The sequence below is a fragment of the Cimex lectularius genome, unplaced genomic scaffold (genome assembly GCF_000648675.2).
Source record: "Cimex lectularius strain Harlan isolate CLEC.00 unplaced genomic scaffold, Clec_2.1 scaffold10, whole genome shotgun sequence".
NCBI lineage: Eukaryota > Metazoa > Arthropoda > Insecta > Hemiptera > Cimicidae > Cimex > Cimex lectularius.
The window spans coordinates 2,219,828-2,244,972 of NW_019392665.1; the positions used below are offsets into that span (position 1 = coordinate 2,219,828).

General features: G+C 37.9%; 1 protein-coding gene across 7 annotated transcripts in view; it reads right to left on the minus strand.

The window, feature by feature from the left end:
- Window positions 1-16,275, minus strand: part of LOC106667259 (Na(+)/H(+) exchanger protein 2) — a 79,649-nt gene extending 63,374 nt beyond the window's left edge. For 6 of the 7 annotated variants that reach the window (XM_024225017.1, XM_024225018.1, XM_024225020.1 and 3 more), the window contains exon 1: window positions 15,923-16,263. In XM_024225017.1, coding sequence (XP_024080785.1) covers window positions 15,923-16,214 — 292 coding nt within the window. In that variant the 5' untranslated portion in view covers window positions 16,215-16,263. Of the gene's footprint in view, window positions 1-15,922 lie in introns of all 7 variants that reach the window. The other variant, XM_024225022.1, reaches the window with a different exon arrangement.
- Between the last annotated feature and the right edge of the window lie 8,870 nt (window positions 16,276-25,145).

Below are 25,145 nucleotides of genomic sequence, written 5' to 3' on the forward strand. Positions count from 1 at the left end.
TGGTCGAGTCGATATGTTCCTTAAATATTGGTCTTTTATCTAGTGTGACGGCCATTAGGCCTCTTTTTGTTAATCCTTTACTGGTAAAAGTCGATGAAATTTCGTCACGAAATTTGCCGTGTCGTCCTACAATTTCTGGCTCTTTTTAGCAATTCAATTACACTTTACGACCTGATAAGTTGGATATGTGCAATGTCATTTGTTGTTGTTTTTAAATCCATTAATGAAGCTCGATTGATTCACGAGTTTAATTAACAAGATATCGATAGTTATCGAATTCTGCCCGTTATTTTCATTTTCTAAAAACAGAAATTATTGTCTTTATCACTTCATTGGTCCGCCTTTTCAAGCTGTTTATTTTTTCTTGAATTGTTTAGCAAACACGGATCCCGGACTAGTGTCGGTCCGTTGTAAGCTGTCAGACTGTCGATTTCTCTTTTTATTTCTTGTTTACCGCCTCACTGATTAACAGAGAATTGATGTAATTGCGAGGGTAATTGACGCAAGTTGGAACCGCTCTGCCAGGGGTCTTTAACGGAAGCATTGCCCCTCAAGTACAAAATGGCCAAAAGGAGAAAGAAAATAAATCGCCCAAGACTACTTTCTTCCTATCAATTATTTTAAAAAAGTTAAAATATGCGATAATTCGTAAATTATTCCTGTATCCTAGCAGAGGTCAAGTCTCACTTATTCATTTCTCCAAACGCAATGGTCCCAATATTTCACGTTTTATCATTTTGTCATCATGAATTATAATTTAATAGTAAACGATATTTCTATTCAAAAACCAGTTGTGTTTTTCAATAAAGTTTTATAACAACCCAGTCAGTTTATAAACAAAACTATCCTTATTTAGAAAAATTGACTCACTCCATCATAACCAGTTCTACTGAACTTTATTTTTAAAATTTCTTAAACATTAGTAGCCAAGTTGAGAAGAAAAAACTAAATGTTTTCTCAGGTGGTAACTAAAAGAGTGTTAGTAGAATATTATAAAGGAAAAAAAACTTTCAGCGCCTTTTATCGTGAATAGTTAAAAACTGTTCTTATCGACGGTTCGAGCTAATCAATTTGGTAATGGACAAACTTCTGTCAATTGATCTGGGTTCTCTCGCTATTTAAACAAACGTCCGGTTATCGTTTTGCCATTATTTCTTTATCTTGCAGTCCTACTCTCTCTCTCCATCTTTCCATCTATTTATCTCTCTCACTCTCTCTCTTTCTCTCTCCATCTTTAAATCTATTTACCTCTCTCTTCCTCTCACTCTCTCTCTCGCTCTCTCTCTCTTTCTCACTCTCTCTATCTCTATCTCTATCTCTCTCTCTTTCTTTCTTTCTTCCCTGCTATTTCTCTCTCTCTTTCTCTCTCTCTCTTTCTCACTCTCTCTCTCTATCTCTCTCTTTCTTTCTTTCTTTCTTCCCTGCTATTTCTCTCTCTATCTCTCTCTCTCTCTCTCTCGCTCTCTCTCTCTCTCCCTCTCCCTCTCCCTCTCCCTCTCCATCTCCATCTTTCCATCTATTTATCTCTCTATTTTTCTCTCACTCTCTCTCTTTCTCTCTTCATCTTTAAATCTATTTACCTCTCTCTTCCTCTCTCTCTCACTTTCTCTCTNCTCTCTCTCTCTCTGTCCCTCTCTCTGTCAACTTTCAATCGAAACTAGCACGTTGACTCCTGGAGTTAACGGCAGTTTAAACAATGTCCATAAATTCGGATATTTCCTTTGTTTGGTCAAAGTGTTCGCACTGATTGGCAAGGGATCTCAGTTATGCAATGACCCTCGGCCTTGGCTCTCAACGAATCCCAACTATTTTTAATCTTTTTAGTCGCGGTATTTATAATTAGTGTTGTTCATTTTTTCCATTAGGACGAAATTTACTACGATGGCAATTTTTTACACTTTCTATCGGTTATAGACATAGTATATGTTATACGACCCGCACGTAGGTAAATCGAACGGGGAGTCATCATTAATGTCAGTTGTTTACCAGTGAGCCTGTTTATAAGATAAGCTAATCGATTGTTGTTGTTTGTCGACCTGCGAGTTGTTGAACATCAACAATCGATCAGACAAAATATCCTATTATTTCAAGCACTCCGAAAGGTACTTTTGTCCAAAAGAGCATTGACTTCTTTGAAATATTTTACCCAGGATCGTTTCGGCACTCTTTTATCCTGGCTCATCCAATCGTCGACTTGCGGATTAGCTTTGCCTAATTCGTTTAGAAGCCCACCCCGACTGGAGATTAGGAGTATTTTCTCTTTTCTTTGCCAAAAAGGGGCATCCAATTTGTAAATGTACAGTGGCCCTTTTCATTTCCGATCATCTCTTGAGTGGCGGCATAACGTATTAAAAACAAACCCAACAGTACTTAATTTTTTGTAGTTTGGTCGAGGCGTATCATCGCTGTTTTGGCCTGTGAGTCGGGTTTCGTCTTCAGTGCCGGGCTGTACAAAATGACCAAAAAATGATCGGAAACCTAACCGCAAGTTCATCGCCCCGCAGTGACAGGCCTGAGGAAATCTCACAATTTAACGCAGTACATTTAAATAATTTAATTTAAATTTTACACTCTTGCAAGACGGGTTTTGTTTGAAAAGTGATGAAATTTTAATGTCTAATTTCAATCAGATATTCCAATATGAAATTCTTAATAAAAATCGGCAAAAGTTTAGGGGCCAATCAATCTCTTCAAACAAAAAATTACATTTAATTGATAGCTTTTACTATATTTTTATTGCAATCTATTTCTATCTATTTCTGTATTTCTTTCTCTCTCTCTCTCTCTCTATCTATCTATCTATCTCTCTCTCTCTCTCCCTCTCTCTCTCGCTCTTTCTCTCTCTCTGTCCCACTCTCTTTCTCTCTCACTTTCTCTTTCTTTCTTTCTTTCTTCCTCCTATTTATATATCTATCTCTCTTTCTCTCTCTCTCTCTCCCTTCTCTTCTCTCTCTCTTTCTCTCTCTCTTTCTTTCTTTCTTTCTTTCTTTCTTTCTTTCTTTCTTTCTTTCTTTCTTTCTTTCTTTCTTTCTTTCTTTCTTTCTTTCTTTCTTTCTTCCCTGCTATTTATATATCTATCTCTCTTTCTCTATCTCTTTATCTCTCTTTCTCTTTCTCTCTCTCTCTTTTTTCTCTCTTTCTATATCTATATATTTATCTATCTCTCTCTATCTATCTATCTATCTATACGGGTTTTGGTTAAAAAGTGGTGAAATTATAATTTCCACTTTTATGGACGGGGAGTCAACACATAAGTCCTAAAAAGGAAAAAACTTCGTTCTCTTCTTTCAAACGGTCCCTTTGAAGAAAAAATCCTTTCAGCCGTTTTTGAATCATAGCCGTTTCAATCAGATATTCCAAAAGCAAATTCTCAAAAATCGGAAAATTTTTAGGGGTCGAAAAATTGATAAATTTAAATTCAAACAAAAAATTACATTTAATTGATAGCTTTTACTACTTTTTTTATTTATTTACCTGACACAATGTAAATGCATTATTTTTATTCCAATTCTTTATTATTTGTATGTAAGTCTTGGTTGAAATGAAAAAGTTATTGCCACGAGCGGGAGTGGATCGAAGTCACTAGCTCAAATGGTCAGAGCAGCAGCGTATTGAGCCGACGGTCGTGGGTTCGAATCCCGCTCGTGACACTAACGTTTTTAGTCACAATAGCTCAAGTGGTAAAAGCGACATTTGTAAAATGGCAAAAAGGAGGGAAAATTCGAAAAGGTTGTAGGTTGCAAAACCAGGGCCTATTCACAAGACGTGACGGATACGTGTCCGATATTTTGGAGTGTGAACCAAATTGGTCGTCCCTGTAAGACCAAAATCTGAGTACCTCGATCTAAGTTCCTCGACTTACCTCGGCACTTTGTACAATTTTCATCATGTTTACAAATATATATCAAAGTCAACCCCGTAGCTATATAGATATGCATTTTTCAAAGAAAATAAAATATCAATCAGCCAATGTTATTTCCAAAGCTAGACGATTTTATTTGACTTTTTCTGGTTCTTTTTCACCTAGCCAAAATGTCGAAAACGTTTTTCACATCGGTTTGCTTTTCATTCTAACAATACGTCTAACATTTCTTCATAGATCATTACATATTGTGACAGTTAATAAACTATGCGATTTGGCTGAGTTTGTTCGTCCAATTGCCAAAAGAATGATTTAAGGTGATCACTTTATTACGCTGTTTATTAATAATCCTTCAAAATAAATAATTAACTTTTTTATCTTGAAAAAACTTTTATTCTTCAGGTCTACTTAATTCGATTTTTTGTTAATTTACTTTCATTTATTTTCCTTAATATTTACCTGACACAATGTAAATGCATTATTTTTATTCCAATTCTTTATTATTTGTAGGTAAGTCTTGGTGGAAATTAAAAAGTTAGTGCCACGAGCGGGAGTGGATCGAAGTCATTAGGTCAAGTGGTCAGAGCAGCAGCGTATTGAGCCGAAGGTCGTGGGTTCGAATCCGGTCGTGACACTAACTTTTTTAGTCACGATAGCTCAAGTGGGAAGAGCGACATTTGAAAAATGGCAAAAAGGAGGGAAAATTCGAAAAGGTTGTAGGTTGAGATGAGTTGGTATCCGAGGGGATGGAAGTCTCGATAGCTCGAGTGGTTAGAGCAGCGGCGTATTGAATCGAAGGTCATGGGTTCGAATCTCGCTCGTGACACTAACTTTTTTAGTCACGATGGTTCAAGTGGCAAGAGCAGCGTTGTATTGAGCCTAAGGTCGTGGGTTCGAATCTCGCTCGTGACACTAACTGTTTTAGTCACGATGGTTCAAGTGGCAAGAGCAGCGGCGTATTGAGCCGAAGGTCGTGGGTTCGAATCTCGCTCGTGACACTAACTGTTTTAGTCACGATGGTTCAAGTGGCAAGAGCAGCGTTGTATTGAGCCTAAGGTCGTGGGGTCGAATCTCGCTCGTGACACTAACTTTTTTAATCACGATGGCTCAAGTGGTAAGAGCAGCGGCGTATTGAGCCGAAGATCGTGGGTTCGAATCCCGCTCGTGCCATTGACTTTTTTGACCTCAACCAATACCTTACATAAAAAGATTAATTAACTTGAGCGAAGCCACGGTTGATAGGTTAGATGGCAAAAAATGGCAAAAAGGAGGGAAAATTCGAAAGGTTGTAGGTTGAGATGGGAGTTGGCGTTCGAGTGGATCGAAGTCTCGATAGCTCGAGTGGTTAGAGCAGCGGCGTATTGAGCCGAAGGTCGTGGGTTCGAATCCCGCTCGTGACACTAACTTTTTTCATTTCAACCAAGACCAATACAAAGAATAATTACTTGAAAGAAGTAGTTTCGTCAATCAGACCACTAAATATAATCGGATTATTTTTATATTGAAAAATACTTTTTGTATTGTTACTCTTAAACGATTATTATGGTTTATCAAATCTCAGGATCATTTTTTTGGCCAGGAAAATTAAACGTTTATCTGGCATTGGGTCCGTTTTCTCTCGAGGGTTTATTGAACTACTCAAACGTCATTGCACCGATTTCCTGCATGGACTCTAATGCTTGTGATAAAGTGATATCAGTAGATATTCCGTTTTCGGTTTTGATTTGGATTCAAGTTTGAATTGGCCAATTGCTCAATTATAACAATAGCTGGGAAATGAACGTAAATCCGATCTATTATAAATGGAGAAACTTTCGTGGTAAAAGACAAATGAAAATGTCAATTATTTTCTCACAACTGCTCGACTTAATTTCCCTCTTCCTTTTACAAATATGCGTATTTTCCGGATTGAATCCGTGTTTATTCAAAACAAATGGGATCGATGGTTACGTCCCATCCATCGGCTGTTTGCCAGAGTCCTCTGCTCGTGGGATTGGATAATCTAATCGGGCCCCGTAAAGATAAAAAGATTCACTTTTATTACGGACGCCGTACAATAACCGTCTTTATAGACCCAATTCCACGGTTTTTAAACCTTTTAGCAGCCCCACCCATGTTGGTTTTATTCAAAATAAACGTACCATTTCGGTTTATGTAAAAAAATGCGCTTATTCTGCCGGGAAAGTTGTAAGAAAGCGGGAAAACAAAATAGATAAATGTCCACGCTAAAACAGACAATTAAACAAAATATCAACTGGCAATCGATCCAAAATTTAAATTAATTAATCTTTATGTAAGGTATTGGTTGAGATAAAAAAGCCAGTGTCATGAGCGGGATTCGAACCCACGACCTTCGGCTCAATACGCCGCTGCTCTACCACTCGGACACCAACTTCCCATCTCAACCCCACCTTTTGAATTTTCCCTCCTTTTTGCCATTTTTCAATCTAGTGTCTGAGTGGATCGAGGTCAAGTGGTAAGAGCAGCGGCGTATTGAGCCGAAGGCCGTAGGTTCGAATCCCGCTAATGACACTAGCTTTTTTATCTCAACCAATACCTCACATAAAGATTAATTAATTGAAAGAGGTTATTTGGTCAATCGGACCAGAAATCTAATGGACTAAATTTAAATGTTTATCCCATCAAAAAAAAAAAAAATCACTAATGGAAAATAGAAATTTTATAGACCATTAAAGCGTAAACACAACATAGCTAGTTTTCATGCTGAACCGGGTCATTAATTTGGGTCCGTATTCACTCGCCTTTTTCTCTACCCATTTAATTAAATCGTTTTGATGATTATGATTTTTTCTAGTTTTTATGAACGTAATATCATGCTCTTGTTACTATGAAGATTCCATATTTGAAAATAATTAAGTTTTGAAAGTCCGTGTCATCATTTTCTTCTTCAGCGCCGGAAGGAGCAAGGTTCCTCACTGAAGATGGCGCAATGCCGAAACGCTTTCGTTCAACGAAGCCGCAGTTGAAGACGAACCCGAAACGTAATTCGCAGCACCCAGCATCAAGTAGTTTTGTTCTGAATCTTTTAAGAAAATATACGACAAAGGACCAAATGAAAAAATATCAGAGGATGGATAATGATGATGTATGAAGTGTACGAAAACTAAAGAAATATGAATAGAGTAGAGATCACAGGGATATTAATTAGATATACCGAGGTTTTTGAAAACGAAGAACACTGAGAGCAAAGGTAACGAGGTACTTGGGGTGAAAGTGGAATTTCCTACTTTGCCACTTGTGATGAAGAATAGGGGAGAACGAGTGAGGAAGAACCAAAATACTTGTTGAAAAAAAAAGATAATTTGAGAAGAGAGAGAACCTAGACAGCGGAGTCTGCAATGGATAGAAAAGGAATAGATATGCTAGAAAGGAAATAGTAAAAAAAATTGGTAGAATGTATGAACAGATAGAAGTAAAACGACAAAAATTGTAAAAAGGTGATAGAGGACATTTTTATAAGGAATGAGCACTTTATGTACCCGTGAAAGACAATTTTACGTTAATTATGTAGTTGGTTAAAGTTATGAAACATTTTTCTTGATCATCTTGCCTATAAAGAATAAAATATAATAATTCACCAGTTTGGTCAGAGAGTTATAGAAACAGTTTATTTTTCACGCGTCACCTTTTTACAGGGTTCGAACGCCTTTTGGCGGAAATTGAGTCAAGATAAAGTTATCGGTGCTTCTTTTTTCTAACCGGTTATCGCGGCAATTGACAATACGACACGACAAGAATAGCACCACACTTTATGCCCTGAAGATGGCCCGAATAAAGGTCGAAACGACGACAAAAAAATGAAAAAGGTGTTTTCTAAACTACCTCATTCTTGACCGCTCCTCACCACTTCAACAAAAAATGAAACAACAAGTCACTAAGAAACACACATTAATTTAGAGACCGGATTTCTATTCAGTTGCGTATCCAACGTGACATTTCACACACAAAATGACCAATTTTATAAATAATAATAGAAATGTTAATCCGAGAAAAATTGTCAAATTGTTATCCCTATAAAATGCAAGTCAAATACAAAATTTATTGGAATGCAATGTGATTATGTTATAGCCAATGTAATGTCAATTTCATGATAAAGTTGTAAAAAATTTACCTTTAAAAATTGTTTGAAAAACTGATCGTTGGAAACTTTTCTGATGGAAAATGTAATGTCTTACGATTTCTATGCAGTTGAATATGTTGTATGCCACCACATACGACCGAGGAAATCAATTATCTATCCGAATCATGTATCTAGGAACCATAGGTTAAATTTTATAGAGCATATTTTTGAATATTTGATTAATATCGCATAAAATTGCATATTTGAAGAATGTTTAGGTAAAATCGCATTTATCTCGCAAAATATTTAAAATATTATATTGCTTTTCTGGGGAAGCATAAAAAATCTATAAAAAAAATTAACAAGTTGACGAAAAGTCAGTTTAATTCGAAGAAAACTAAAACAGCCGCAACGACGGAAAGAGAAGATTCTAGGAATATAAAAAAATATAAAACCCCTTCTTAAGTCTTATTTCAATATTCAATATTCTCACAAATTTTAAGTGATCGTAGGCACAATTTCAGTTGTCCATTTGTTTTTGACAGTTCATTACCTCATACTTGCACTCCTCTGTGCATCTCTCGGGTCCTTTTTAAAACTTTTGCCAACACATACGACCGAGGAAATCAATTATCTATCCGAATCATGTATCTAGGAAGCTATAGGTTAAATTTTATAGAGCATATTTTTGAATATTTGATGAATATCGCATAAAATTGCATATTTGAAGGATTTTTACGTAAAATCGCATTTATATCGCAAAATTTTTAAAATATTATATTGCTTTTCTGGGGAAGCATTAAAAAAAATTGTAAAAAAAATTACAAGTTGACGAAAAGTTGGTTTAATTCGAAGAAAACTGAAACGGGCCGCAACGACGGGCAGTGAAGATTCTAGTAATATAAAAAAATATAAAACCCCTTCTTAGGTCTTATTTCAATATTAAATATTCTCAGAAATTTTAAGTGACCATAGGCACAATTTCAGTTGTCCATTTGTTTTTGACAGTTCATTGCCTCATGCTTGCGTTCTCTCTGCGTATCTCGGGTCCTTTTTAAAACTATCCAAACACAACAACGTGAGAACGTTTAAGAGGAAAACAATTTAAGCAGTCTTTTATTTCAAAACAAAAAGTCAAAAACGGAAGAAGAAAATATAAAAGGGAAAAAAGAAATTACTTTCTTTTTTAAAAGAACTTGGATAAATAACTTAATTTAAAAAATTACTTATTATAATTTGCTGAAGTCGTTAGGAACAGTCAAGAATGAAGTAGGATTTTTTGCTGACGTTTCGACCTTTATTCGGGTCATCTTCATGGCATAAACTGTGGTGCTATTCTTGTGCTGTCATATTGGTTTTGTGTGAAATTGTTGTAAAAACCAATACGACACCATAAGAATAGCACCACACTTTATGCCTTGAAGATGACCCGAATAAAGGCCGAAACGTCGGCAAAAAAATGAAAAAGGTGTTTTTCTAAATTACTTCTTTCTTGACCGCTCCTCACGACTTCAACAAATTATGAAACAACAGGTCACTAAGAGACACACATTACTTATTAGTTTAGAGACTGGATTTCTATACAGTTGCATATGTTGTTTGCCACCACATACGACCAAGGAAATCAATTATCTATCCGAATCATGTATCTAGGAAGCAGTAGGTTTTTATAGAGCATATTTTTGCATTTTTGATGAATATGGCTTAAAATTGTCTATTTGAAGAATTTTTACGTAAAATCGCATTTATCACGCAAAATAGTTAATATATTATATTGGTTTTTGAGGGAAGCATTAAAAAAAAATTGTAAAAAAAATTACAAGTTGACGAAAAGTTGGTTTAATTCGAAGAAAACTGAAACGGGCCGCAACGACGGGAAGAGAAGATTCTAGGAATATAAAAAAATATAAAAACCCTTCTTAGGTCTTATTTCAATATTAAATATTCTCAGAAATTTTAAGTGACCGTAGGCACAATTTCACGGAAGACAGTTTAGAGAAGTACTTGTTTATTAACATTAATTGAAATGAATGTATTTATTAGCGCGAGTGTTGAATATGCGTGAGTGGGTTGTGGCGGAATATCTAGTACACCATAGACCCACTAAACTAGGTAAGGATTTTTCTATGAGTGTTTCGTGTCTTGAATGATTGTCTTTATTAGCGCGAGTGTTGAATATCTACTACTCCACCGACCCACTTAACTACGTTGGGATTTTTATTGTTCTAGGAAGCCATAGGTTAAATTTTATAGAGCATATTTTCCCATATTTGATGAATATCGCATAAAATTGCACATTTGAATGATTTTTATGTAAAATCGCATTTTCGCACAAATTAAAATTATATATGGTTTTCGGAGGAAGCATAAAAAAAATCTGTAAAAAAATTAACAAGTTGACAAAAAGTCGGTTTAATTCGAAGAAAACTGAAACAGGCCACAACAACGGGAAAAGAAGATTCTTGGAATATAAAACCCCTTCAATATTCAATATTCTCACACATTTTAAGTTTTTATTCTCACAATTTTTAAGCCGCTGAGAATCGAATCCTGATTACACGACATTTGAAACATGGCAAAAAAGAGGGAAAATTCGAAAGGTTGCAGGTTGAGATGGGGAGTTGCTGCCCGAGTGGATCGACGTCACGATAGTTCAAGTGGTTAGAGCAAAGTCGTACTGAGCCGAAGATCGTGGGTTCGAATCCCAGTTTAGAGAAGTACTTGGTTATTAACATTAATTGAAGTGAATATATTTATTAGCGCGAGTGTTGAGTATGCGTCGGTAGGTGGTAGCGGAATATCTAGTACACCACAGACCCACTAAACTAGGTTAGGATTTTTCTATATGTGTTTGGTGTCTTGAATAAATGTATTTATTAGCGCGAGTGTTGATTATGCGTGGGTGGGTCATGGCGAATATCTAGTACCCCACAGACCCACTAAACTAGGTTAGGATTTTTCTATATGGGTTTGGTGTCTTGAATGAATATATTTATTAGCGCGAGTGTTGAGTATGCGTGGGTGGGTCGTGGCGGAATATCTAGTACCCCACCGACCCTCTAAACTAGGTTAGGATTTTAATTGTACTCAATTGGTATAAAATATATAATTATGTAAATGAGAAAATATTTTTGTTAAAAGTAAATAAACTCTAGGGGGTGTCAGTGGCCGCAACGGTTTAGTCGTTGACACGGCGCTCATCACTGTAAGGTGAAGGTCCCGGGTTCGAAACCAGCGGCCCTGCATTCGAACCGACATACTTACAATTTTTTTTCAAAAACACCGGCACCCCGAGGGTTTAAATAACCTTGTAGTCAGGGGGAAAAACTTGTGAATTTTTATTATTTTTAGTTTTAAAGAGTTTTAATATATATTTCGTTTAATTATCTACATTTCTGTTTAAAGTTACTATGATAGTAAAAAAATGATTTATTGCATGCCATAGCATATTTTAACGAACTAATTTTGCATATTGTAGGGCTTTCAACTGTATATTTTATGGCATGTGCCAATTTTTACAGCATAAAATCCGGTCTCTGCTTATCAATCTCGCCTTGAGCCCAAACACGATAACCTCATTTACGTATATAACTGATCAAAGGAATTTGATTGAACGACTTGATAAATGATCATTGCCCAATAACGGAGGAAATCCATCTACAATCTCCATCTTAATAGATAATAATTCGCATGGGAACTTGCTAATGGGCCAATTCCCCCGCAGGTGTCCCTTATGAAGACAAAGGTTGCTGTATGTGTCCTCCATAATCGAAGCGTGTCGTGCCTTGGCTCCCTACAGGGCGCGAGTAGGCATACCGCCAAATTTAAAATGGGTTCTCGGGCACAGAAGCGAGTTTCAGGGTCTCCTCTTCCGCTTTTTAGGGGAATTGGGAATTTTTTTATTGTATATAGCCTTCAAAATATGCGTTTTTAGGAGTGAGTGTATTTATTAGAGTGAATAGGGAGGGGCTGATGTGAAGTAGGTTCTCAACCGTCCACCGCTCCTCAGGTTGTGTGTATGACTTGGGTTGAAGGCGGAAATTTTATACAAGTACTCGGCTTCGGTGACTTTGGATGCGAATTCTGGCGAATTTTGTTCTAACGAGTACGTCCGAAATCCTCGTCAGAACAAGGCGGTTACATCGCGCTCGTTTTCTGATAGTCGGTACGTTTCTGCATCCAAGCAAAATGGACGAACTTAATGAGTTTTATTTCCTTGAAAGTCCTTTGATTAACCTATTGTTCATAGGTGGTGGGAAAACAGCATATTAACCACTTATTTTCCACAAGAGACGAGAAGGTACAGTTTCAAACTTATTGCTAGTCATTAAATTCACTAATTTCGTGGTCCGCTTGACCAATTAATATATTACAATTAATTAAGGTTTTTAGTTGAGATAAAAAAGTTCGAATCCCGCTCGTGCCATTGACTTTTTTATCTCAAATAAAAACCTTAATTAATTGTAATATATTACTTGGTCAAGCGGACCACGAAATTAGTGAATTTAATAATTTAAAAGGAAGTATACTTCACTAAAGCTCTCCGTGGCCATTTCATTTGTTGTCGAGAATCCAACCCGATTACACGACATTTGAAATATGCCAAAAAGGAGGGAAAATTCAAAAGGTGCGGTTGAGATGGGAACTTGATGTCCGAGTGGATCGAGGTCACGATAGCTCAAGTGGTAGAGCAGCGCGTATCAAGCCGAAGATCGTGGGTTCGAATCCCGCTCGTGCCATTGACTTTTTTATCTCAACTAAAAACCTTAATTAAATGTAACTTATTGCTAGTCCTTAAAAAAATGCATATTAATCCGTGTATGTTTAGCTGTCATAATTTAACATATTAATTAAAATGGAATTTGAAAAATTGGCAAAAAGAGGGAAAATTGGAACAGTTGTAGGTTGAGATGAGTCGGTGTCTGAGGGGATACAAATCACAATAGCCCTACGTGGTTAGAGCAACGGCGTATCGAGCCGAAGGTCGTGGGTTCGAATCTCGCTCGTGACACTAATTTTTCGTCTCAACCAAAAACCTTAGATAAAAAGAATTATTCATTAGAATAATTAATATGGTTAATTATGACCACTAACCAAATATGGTTTATTGCTAGTGTTTTTTCTTGGGCAACTTTCTCCCACTTTGGCCGAGAAATATCTCCGTTGTGATTTTTTTTGTCGTTCACGTCCGACAAACATTTCTCAAAAATAAGACTAATCATTTTATCTATATCCATGGTGAAATACCAAAACTGTCTAAATTGAACGTAGAACGCAGGAAAAAATCCAACTGGTTTGAAAGCTCGAATGGTTCTGACGACACCGTGCCTGTTCTGACATGCTGCCAAAGTAAACACTCTCATCGGAAAACAAGTATTTTTTTGTACGGACGAAATCGTCAGAACTCCTCAGAACAAAATTTCGTCAGACTTCGCATCCATAGGAACCGTAGCCTAAGGCTGTCCTGGCTATCGTTCGAGGTGAGATCACGAGGACATCATTTCAGTCAGCGTTGTTATTGTGCGATTGAGGAAAGTCGGGTAACTAATGGATTCGGACTAGGAGTGGAATTTGTAGTATATTGGTTTGATGGCGTGGAAAGCATAAAGGATGTTAAGATCATGGTGAAAGGTACGATTGGACACAACAGGTTTTGGACTGAAACGATTGGATTCGATAGGAGCTTTGGCTGAGGGACATATTTCAACTTTAATCGAGGAATATGGATCTGCTAACTGTTCGATCTGCAGTGCAAAATGTCCTATGAGTTTCAACAGGTTGGAAAAGAGCCAAAGAAAGAGTCAAGTTTGTTGATACGATCCTGAAGACTGCGAACCAATCGACCCGTTGAGTATCGGCAACGTTGAAGAAGACGAACCTACAGACAGGGGAATCTTCTGTTTTGACACGAGTTTAACGATTTACTATTATCGATGGGTGAAAATCTAATTTAAAGGGTCGTGATTGCACAGGATAAAACTTTAGGAAAATCTACTTAAGTCTAGTTTCCGATACACGTGTTCAGAGGGTAAACGGCTCGATTTAATATGCGTTAACGCTGTTTTAACGACATAAAACGGCCGTTTTACTCGAGAAATATTGACGATAGGAGAAGTAGAAAAAAAAGGACTTAAGGTCAAAGTCTTCCAGATTGATCAAAAGCTTCGCTATTCGTTCTTATAAAACAACAATTTTATCTGTCAATTCGTCAGATCTGGTTATTTTCCATGAGTAATTTTATGGTTGGGTTGAACGTGACGAGACTATCGTTTACTTAAATTATCGCCACGGGAGGATTTCGCATATTTGTCGATTTTTATTGACAAACCCGTTCGGATTTTTCTCATCTCATCGACAATAGCGAATACAGGGAGGAACAAACACGATAAGATAAAAAAAATTCAACGTCACGGTCGGGATTTGAACCCACGACCTTCGGGTTCAAATCCCGCTCGTGACCACCGAATTTTTTTAAACCAATAACTTACATAAAGATTAATTAATTTAAAAAGGTTATGTGTGATTAGTGACCGTGAATCGATAATTATTCAGGAATCGTGAGATACGGTCTGGTGTGATGTAGGTTTCAGAAAAACATTTTCTTTGTCGTGCCAACGTTTCGACCTTTATTGAGATCATCTTCAGCGCATTCTCAACACGACACGCAAGAATGGCACAATTACACACAAGACAAACACTTTGAGCCCTGAAGATGATCTCAATAAAGATCGAAACGTTGGCACGATAAAGAAAATGTTTTTATGAAACCTACATCACACCAGACCGCATCTTACGATTTTTGAATAATTAAAGAGGTTATTTGGTCAATCGGACCACGAAATCTAATGGATTTAAACACGATAAGGTTAATTTGAAATGTTTCGAATCTGTAAACTAAACGATTAGAACTTAAGTCAGCATTTTAACATGATTTTATGCTAGATCGTCGAATCACGTTGTCTCAGTAGTTATGCTCATAATAAAAACGTACTTCACGTTACAATTAAAGTTAAATTGTAAGTTTTATTAAGTTTTAAAGTTTGATAATAATAAATAACCACAGTAACAAACTGTTTAATTTAAAATTAATTTTGGATTTCTGTGTTTTTCTTTTTTGGTACTTATGCTTTGGCAGTTTCTTTATGTGGTTGTTTATGTAGTTATTCTTCGCACTTTAATGCTTGCCTTGATTATAAGGACAATGGAATTGATTATTAATTTTCCTTTCAAGTTTATCGGAGTGATTTTGCCTGACCTCGTCAGTGGTTTATTACATCTAAAAACTCGTTACAGCTCGTATGGCCGAGCTGTAATTTGTCCCCTCTCTTAGGCAAATAGCCGCGGCTCACCGGTCAGCTAGAATAAGCGGAAAATAATGGAATAAAGGGAAAAATCGATCCGAGAAAGAGCCGGAGCCTCATTCCGCCCCTATTACCAATACAAACAAAACTGGGTTGTAAAAGCAGGAGGCGGCGTGGTCGATTCCGTAACCTCCCTCGGAAAAAAAGCCCTTCTCCACCCCCCTTTATTCCATTGGGGGATGAACTGGGTCACATTTGTACACCGAGACTGTCACTGTACGAGACTAGTAATATTTTTGAGATGGAGTTGGAAAAGGTGAAGAACTTCTCGGACTCTGACTCGGTGATTTTGTTTTCAAATTCTTTTGTTTTTGTACATTAGGGGAAAGCTGGATCCTCGTGTAGGTCAGTCTGTCGACTAAGGTAGAGACGCATGTTCAGGGTTCGAAACATGGGGTGAATGGGCTATTGGAAAACGGTAAAGGGTAAGGCGAAGAGAAAGGCACCCCTTTGCGAATACTGGTGAAAGAATTCGGAAAGCCGATGAAAATGCTTGAATCCTGAAGAAACTTTAATACTATCAACACAGCTATCCAACATAAATATGCTTTGATTTAAAGTGCAAGATAAACTTTTTTGGCAGAATTGTTATTTTGATTTTGGATGATCGATACATACCGATTTTGGCTAGGGATGAACAGAAAATCCAGAGGCCGATCATAAAAGGCGTTTCCACTCTTTGAAATTCGACTTTCATGACGTCGTATCTTTTGATTTCCTTGTGGGCGGTCGTATGCGTGGGGTCCTGCTCCGGGAGGGTGGCCGGGGGCGTCTTCGTCTCCAGGAGGCTCCTGCCGGCGACCGCCGAGAGGCCGGGGTTGACGAAGACCTCCGATCCCCGGAGCCATTGGCCCCGGGAGGCGGCGACTGCTAGGAGAAGCGCAACGAGGACGAGCTGCCGGGAGGTCATACTCGCCTGTCCATGCCCGGTTTCCGACTGCTGGAGGCGGTCGGTCTCGTCCCCCACCAGGAGGTCCGGCTCTTGCGCGCCCTGATATTCTCACTCCCACCCGCCTCCAACGATCTATTTATCTACGCTACGATAGAAAACTTACTATCGCCCCTTATTCACCGACCTCATATTTAAAATAGTCAATGACAAAATCTTCTCAACCGACGCTTATCACACTCATTATCAGACACCGGATTTTTATGCAATAAAAATTGCTAAAATATGGCATAAAATATGCAGCCGAAAGCCCTGAAACAAACCAGTTTTTTTACTGTCATAATAACTTTAAACAGAAATATACACCAACAGGCAAAAAAATTCCACCCACTCATAATATAACTTGATTTTGATATATTGATCAAAGTTTCACGTTTTTAACGTTTAATAATTGAGCCTTTGTCTAAAAAAGTATACAGAAATTGTAAATTGCTAAGGAAAATAAAAATGCGGACGGATAAAATTAGTTTTAGATTTTTATTTAACATTTCAATATCGCGTAATTACCCCTCTTGCCTCAATTACATCTCGAAGACACCTCGGCATATTTTCTACCAGTCTGGAAAGGTCTTTTTCCTGGAGGTTAGCCCATTCTTCACGAAGAGTGCTTTCAAGATCGTGGATTGTCATGGAGGGGATGGACGTGCTCTTATTCATATTTTGAGGTTACCCCATGAATCCAAAACATGAATCGTTGGTAGAACATGGGGTATTAAACTATGGGTGGCCAAATGGATATACACCGCGATTATACTACCAAGATTTCTATTAGCAGCCCTAGTATGGTGGAAAGGGCTAGAAAACAAAGGGGCTATTAACAAGCTAAGGTCATTCCAAAGACTAGGTTGTATGATGATGACGGGAGCATTTCCCACTACACCAACCCTAGCTTTGGAAGTGATAACTAACACTACACCTCTACACATTGAGGTCAAGGTTAAAGCACTAACCAGCTGCTATAGATTATTTAGTGAAGGCAACTGGAACCATAAGGGAAATAATATAGGACACTCGAAAATTCTACATTTATTGAGTAAAGTCAACAACCAACTACTGGGCGTAAGCGATAAAAAGGAAATAAAATTTATATCGCCCGCCCTGCGTAATATGTATACCCCATGAATGTTCGATGGGGGTCAAGTAGCTGACCAGGCTAAGACCCTGATGTTATTCTGTTGAAGTACTATGCGAGCGATATGTTGGCGGACATTATCGCCCATTAGAATAGGATTGTCGCTGATTTCATCAAAGATAAGTATGATGTTCCAAAATTTCATCCACATAGCGACTGGTTGTAAATGACCCTTCACGAACAACAACTAACGACTCTCCATCGAAATTTCCGCCTACACCATCACTGAGCTCCGTTGGAAAGGTTGGCTCTGGAAAATATTACAGGCTTCGTTCCTTTCATTTCGCCTTCTCCTCACTATTTCACGCCCATTCAATCCAAGAGGAAATCTACACTCATCTGTAGAAAGTACAGCTGATCAACCGTCCAAAGACCAATGGCTGTGTTCTCGAGCATATGTTCTGGTCAATTCTGGTCCTTTTTCGGGGCGAAAAGCCATCAATCTTCTTCGAACAGTGCGTTCAGAAAAGTAGACACCTCGAACTTCCTGGAGCTGATGAACCGCTTGAACATGAGGTTCCCGAGAACTCTTCGTCACAAGACAAGAGGATCTTTAACGTCCGCACCTGGCCTATTCGGCCTTATCGGACGTTTTGATTCTCAAGATGAGAGCTGATGCACCTCCGCATACGACGGAATGGTGTTACCGCCGCAGCATTGGTGAAGAGGCGCCCCAGTCCTTAAGGGCCAAGACAACCTCGCTCTCCGCTTGTCCACTCCGAATGGTCGGGCATCGGATCGTATGCCGCACGCAAAGGGCTAACAAGCCGAAATACATCAACCTGTTCTCCCGCGTACTCCCTAGATAGAAAAGGCGTCTCTATCTCCCAGAGTATTTCGGCTTCCCCAGCGTGGAAACTTCCGGGAACGCCCCGACCGCGGTTTTGTTTAATGTGGAATTGCTAACCACACCCTAGATGAGCACCGCCTACGGTAAAATCTCTTATCGAGCTCAGCCTACACCTGCTATGCGCATTCGAGGGACGCCATAGGCTTAGCCTAGGTGATCCGATCCTTCGCTTCCCCAAGGGTACCACGCCGGTCATACGCACAACAATGCAAAGCGTACTCGAGTCAGAGCAGCCGATTCACTACCCGTTTCCGTTCGCTTACTCACGCATTCGAGGGACTATTCAGCAGGCTGGAGATAATAACGCTGGCCATACGCAAGCTTCACGAAGGTCACAAATAGAAGACAGCCTCTGTCTAAGTTCCCGCCAGGGGCGTCACCACGTACCACCAAGAATCCGTTCCCAGTGTAACTAGGGCTGTATTTGGAAGGTTTAGTTACCCCGTGGTACAGATGGCCATTTCACCTCTCCACACTCTTTCACGCCCATCTTGATATTGTAGGGCAAATCTGCACTCAGTACAGCAGATTCACGTCCAAAGACCAATGGCTGTGTTCTCGAGCAAACGCGAGCCGTGCAACCATGTGTTCTGGTCAATTCTGGTCCTTTAACATCCATCAGTCCTGATTTAATCTTCTTCGAGCAGTGCCTTCAGAAATTTTGGCACGTCGAACTTCCTGGAGCTGATGACTCGCTTGAACAACAGTAAGGTTTCGCAAGATTCTCAAAGTCAAAAAACGTGGTTACCCTAGGGCGTCCAGAACCCGGCCTTCTATCTTAGGACCCAGTTTCTCGTCTAACAGCGTCTTGCAGAATTTCGAAGGGAACTCCGATGGCAATAGCACCAACCCGTTCCCTTCTAACGGTTAGAATGTGGATGGCGCTTCGTCAGTCTGAAAGTGCGGTAAGTTTAGATTAAAATTTTCAAAAGCGAAACTGTGTCAATCTTTCAAGGAAAAAAGTCCCACCACCAGAATTTAGTGTCAACTTAATGTCACTGCAATACAATTCAAACAACCACAGTTCGAGAGCACAACTCGGGTTTAGAAACTACAGAACTTGATGAGTTATCTCTTGAACTTGAAAGCAGCGGCATTTTGCAGTCAAGAAGAATGTCGATTACTCAGAGGGAGTGAATGTGATCAGATTGAAAGAGTGACAGGAAGATCTGCCTCCTTCCGGACAGGCGATGGGCCGACCATCTGTCACCGAGCGACGGGGTCGAACTGAAATTTCAACAGGAAAACACGTGTAAACAAATAAAACGAAAAGATTTTTACGGTTTTGTATTTTCGGTAATTTCTGGGGGACTGACGAAGCCCCTTCGGGTTTCTTTGAGGATTATTATCTTCACGAGATACTTGCGGTTAACATTTTTATAATTGGGCTATTATTACATTAAAGATAAATAAACTGAATTTGAATTAGCTTTTTTTGTTTTCCGCATGTCACTCCCGTTTGGGGGAACTGTATACCCAAAGCGCCGTTATTTTTTCAATTTATATTTTATAATATTTTTTCATTTATTTATTTGTAGCTTATACATACTTGTACGTACAAATGTGATCACAATTGTATTGTTCGCCGCTCGGTCACAGCACTAACACTGATGCCAGCGCTGCACCCGGAGGACGCATGCCATGAGAAGCCAGCCAGTGCTGGCACTCATTTTAATGGATTAATGGGCAATGAGATCTCGGGGCCATCGTTTTAGAACGTGGTGGATTCTCGGAATGGGAATACGTAGAGAGGGCTCTAGCGGTAGGGTTAGGTTGGATCGATAGGTTGGTATGAAATTTTTGGAATCGTGAATGGATCACTTCATGGACAAAAGGAACGTTAAGGTCTTTGTGGATAGTGAGGTTAGAGACGTAAAAAGGAGCTTTGACGATTTGTCTGAGGACTTTTGATTGGAAGGACTGGATACGCTGGATATTGGATGGTTTGGCCCACAGTTCCACACCTTATGTCCAAAGTGGTCGCAGTAAAGTCTTGTATAAGGTCAGTTTAGAGCTGATGGTCAACCCGGATTTTGGTCCAAGCAGTCTGTGTAATTGTCCAAGTCTTCTATTGAGTTGTCTTTTAAGTCTTATGTGGGGATTCCACGTGAGTCTGCTGTCAAGGTATAAGTCCTAGGTATTTGACTTGAGTGGAAGTCGGTATCTCTTCATTGTTGATGTATAGTGGAGGGCAAGACTGCTTTTTCAAAGTGAACGTACATTGGATACACTTTTCTCCGTTTAATCTTGTCTTCCACTTTTTGCACCAGCCTTCGATGAGCTCAAGGTGTTCTTGGATATTAGAGGTAGCTTGGGTAGGATTCAAGTTAGTGGACAAAATTGCGGTAGGTGGTATTGATGGTATTGGGGTGAGTAGGTAGGTCAGCAGTATAGATGGTATAAAGGATAGGACCAAGGATACTCCCTTGTGGGACCATATTTATTTAACGATTATATACAGGATGTCTGTCGATAAGTGTCGAAAATTTTAGGAGGTGGTTCTATTCACCATATGAAACAAAAAACTTCCTATAAACCCCTGTCCAAATCTCAACGGTAAAGAAGAAATTTCAGGGTTTTTTTTTTTAATTTTTCAACTTAGGTCCTCTAAATTGCTTTAACCTTCAGAATTACTGGCGGTAGAAAAATCTAGTTTGTCCCGCCGAAATAACGTTAAATTTGCTCTAAGGAAACCTATTTACATTGCAGATTTGATGAAAAAATTCTGCACGAAAAATTCAGAAAAAAAGTTGAAATTTGGAATTTTTTGAAAATATTGGATTGGTAACTGTTACTAACTGTAAACTTCTGGAACTTTGCAAATTCCCTCAAAAGTTCTCCATTCAATTAGCTTCCATCGGCATACCGACCTTTTTGGATTGCTCTTCTGGAAGGCCCAAAAATTTTGCATTTTGTTGAAAAAAACTTGTTTCGGGATCACGATTAACAGAATGCAAAATTTCCTCATCTACATCAATTCACTTGTCTGCCCTCTTTCTTCGAGTGAAAGAACCAGTTTTCCTCAGCCTATGATGATGTCGTTGGAAGGTGTAATCTCTGAAACTCTTCATGTGGAAAACGAGTTTGGTATTCTCCCCTTGCAGCAGTAGCATTACCGTTGCAGTGACATGCAGATGTGCATTAGGAAAAAAATCACCAACCTGAGGAAGTTGTCAGCTGATGACATAAAGCAAACTGACTGAATTGGACAGAACTGACACGAAACTCAAGAGCCAGACGGATGTCCTGGAAAAATTGAACCTCCCCCTTCATCGACACTAGTTTTTTCAACAAAATGCAAAATTTTCGGGCCTGCCAGAAGCGCAATCAAAAAAGCTGGAAGCTAATTGAATGGAGAACTTTTGAGGGAATTTGCCAAGTTCGAGGAGTTTGTGGTTATTAACAGTTACCAATCCGACATTTTTTCGGATCAACCAAGACCTTAGAAAGAATAATTAATTGATCGAAAGAAGTAACTTGGTCAATTGACTACGAAAACGGAAATAGGTTAATATTTAAAAAGTAAAAGAAGTATCACTTCACGAAACAGCTCCCCATTGCTACTTCCTGATTACACGACATTTGAAAATGGCAAAAAGAGGGAAAATTCGAACGGTTGTAGGTTGAGATGGAGAGTTGCTGTCCGAGAGAATCGAGGTCACGATAGCTCAAGTGGTAGAGCAGCGGCGTATTGAGCCGAAGGTCGTGGGTTCGAATCCCGCTCATGACACTGACTTTTTTTATCTCAACCAAGACCTTAGAAAGAATAATTAATTCATTGAATTAAATTAAAAGTTTATAAAGGTTCTTTTTTAAAAACATTTACGTTGATTTGCCTGAATTAATTTATATATATGTATATTAATATATCNTCGAAGTTTTTTTATATTTACACCTCAACAGTTTAACTTATGATTTTTCCTTCTCGAAGGTGAGATAATAGGTCATCTCAAAAAAACAACAACCAGTTTTTCTTTCAATCCACAACGTTTCGGATTTATTTTAATCCTTCCTCAGGTGAGTGACTCAGGTCAAGTCAGGTTCAAAATATTAAAACGTTTGTTCGGAGTCTGAAAGACTTAAATATGTACCACACTGGCTCTTTTTTAAAATAAACTGTTACAAAATATTAATGACTGACGACCACTGTTTTAACCACTGCGTTAACTCACCTGAGGAAGGATTAAAATAAATCCGAAACGTTGTGAATTGAAAGAAAAACTGGTTGTTGTTTTTTTTTGAGATGACCTATTATCCCACATTCGAGAAGGAAAAATCATAAGTTATATTTAAATCATGAATAAATAAATAAAAATCTAAATGGAAAAAATGACGGCGCTTTGGTTATACAGTTCCGCCAAACAGGTGTGACGTGCGGGAAGCAAAAAAGATAAACCCGCAGTGACGTTTAAGTTTTTTTAAATTCGTTTTTTTTAATCTTAAATATAATGATAGCCCGATTAAACTTTGTTTAAAATAAAGTGAAAAAAACTAGTTTCCGCAGTAAACCATAAAACCGTTAACGTGCAATTTGTCAATATTCAGAAATCGATGCGGTCTGGTGTGATGTAGGTTTCAGAAAAACATTTTCTTTAACGTGCCAACGTTTCGATCTTTATTGAGATCATCTTCAGGGCCTGGGATTTACAAACATTGTGTACATTTAACAAATATATGTAGGATGTAGAAAAAATTTAATTTATACAATGCAAAATATATTTTTTATATTCAAACAAAGTCAATTCAGTCAATAATGTCAAATGGATGTCCTTTCAATGATTCGAAATTATCTCTTGATTTTATAATTGTAATCGGAGTGGGCAATTAAAAAATGCAATAGCACGGAAATCCGGTCTTTATGCATTACACAAAATGTTACTTGATGAATACACATAATAATAATTAATATTGACGAAAAAACGGCAAAAAAATTTAACTAATATTAATAACAATAAATCATAGAAGTTATAATTTATATGTATATATAATGTGGGACGTTTATGAGCCGCCCTTTACTTTCTTGTTTGTAATTCTTTTTCTTGTTTTTCACTAGGGTTTTTTCTTTTTTTACCTGCTTCTATTTGAGCGCCTCGATGAAATATACGAAAACTAACTCGATATCCTAAAATGCTTTTACTCGTACTTCAGGTTGTCAACTACAGAATAGATGTAAAACATAAAATACATATACAGTAAAAATCGTTTACAAGAACATCCAAGGGTCTGAACTTGGTTCTTAAGCCCGATAGTCGCTATATCCGGTAATCAATTTTTTTATGTTTAATTACTGATCAATTTTTTGAAAGTTGAGGGCTCTTTCAGCCATTCCTCTGGAACTACTTTTAAGGGTTGAAATTAGCAATCCCGTTTAGTAACAAGTTTGGAACTAAGCGTTTGCGAATTTCAAGCCCTGTTTAATTATCATTGTTTAGGTTTTAAGATAAAAAACAAAGATTAATCACAAAAATTTTATTTATTGTAAAACTGAAAAATAGTCTGTAATATTGTTGTTTTTTTTTTTTTTAATGAATGTAAAAAGCTTTTCCTGTAATGGTGACAAGTTCTTTCACTGTCGTTTTTATAGATTCATAGATTCCTCTGCAAAATTGTCATTACATGTTAAAAATTTATTTACCACATTTATAGCTGAGAACATTTCCTTGAAAGTGGAGCACGAAAATTCGTTTGAATCATCTGTTATGGCATTGTCATTTTCTTCTGCTTTTACCCCTGCAAGAATTTCTTCATTTGTGATGATTCCATGTGTAGTAAGACTCAAATCTACGTCTTCATACCCCTGAATCAAAGTGTTTTCAATGGGCAAATCTTGAGCCCAGTTTTGAAGTGTTTATTTTCTGCTGTGTGCTGTTATTTTCTCATGAAGTTCTAACAAAAGGTTTGTTTTCTCAAAAAAATACTTTAGGTCACTAAAAGCGATATGTTCTTACTAACGGTGTTCTTATAACCAGATATTTTATACATTAAGTCGCATTAAAGCTGGCCGGGAACTAGAAATTCCGATAATCGATATGTTTTTACAACCGGTGTTCATTTAAACGATTTTTACTGTATGTATATACGTCACTAAAAACATAGAAGCCTGGTCACATTCACTTCCCCCTGAGTACTCGATGTGGGGGGGGGTAAAAAACCCTCCTTTCATGTCACTAATGTACATTCATTACAGTAAATTAACATAAACAAAACACATAAACAATATATACATTTGAAAGCCCTATAGTACTGAGGTACAGGAACTTGCTGCCCCAAGATTGCTCACTGGTCCGATGATATGCCAAAATAGTGCTTATAAGCGTCAAGGCTTCTGCGATTGAAAATGTGCTTCACTGTTATTTTTAGATAACGATTTTAATCCGGAGATTATAAGAAAAAACTTCTTGATTTGGATGCATCATTCCTAAAATTATTTTAAAGAAGTGTTGTGATGCGCTAACCCTACCCCTCTCTATTATTTTGAAGAAGTCTGAGTGAATCCGCGTTTCCGACTAGACGGAAAATTAATTTTGTTACCCCGGTTTATAAAAAAGGAGATCGTAAAAATATTGAAAATTATCGCCCTATCAATGTTCGATTATTCCGAAAATCATGGATTCCATTATTGCTGATGCTTTGTGCTCCTCGTTTAAGCATGTTATTCTGAAACAGCTGGGTTCATGAACGCTCCTGTATTACGAAACTTGTTCTCTATAAAGAATACATTTTAAATAATCTAGAGCTCCAATACCAAATTTGGCTACATTTAATTTTTCTTTAAGATGTCTTTCCATAGCAAGCTGCGGTGTGAGATATATACCCAGATATTTATAATAGTTCACAATCTCAATATTTTGTCCAGCATAGTTCCAAACCTCTTTTCTCCCAAGTCTACCCCCTCTGCGGAAGACCATTA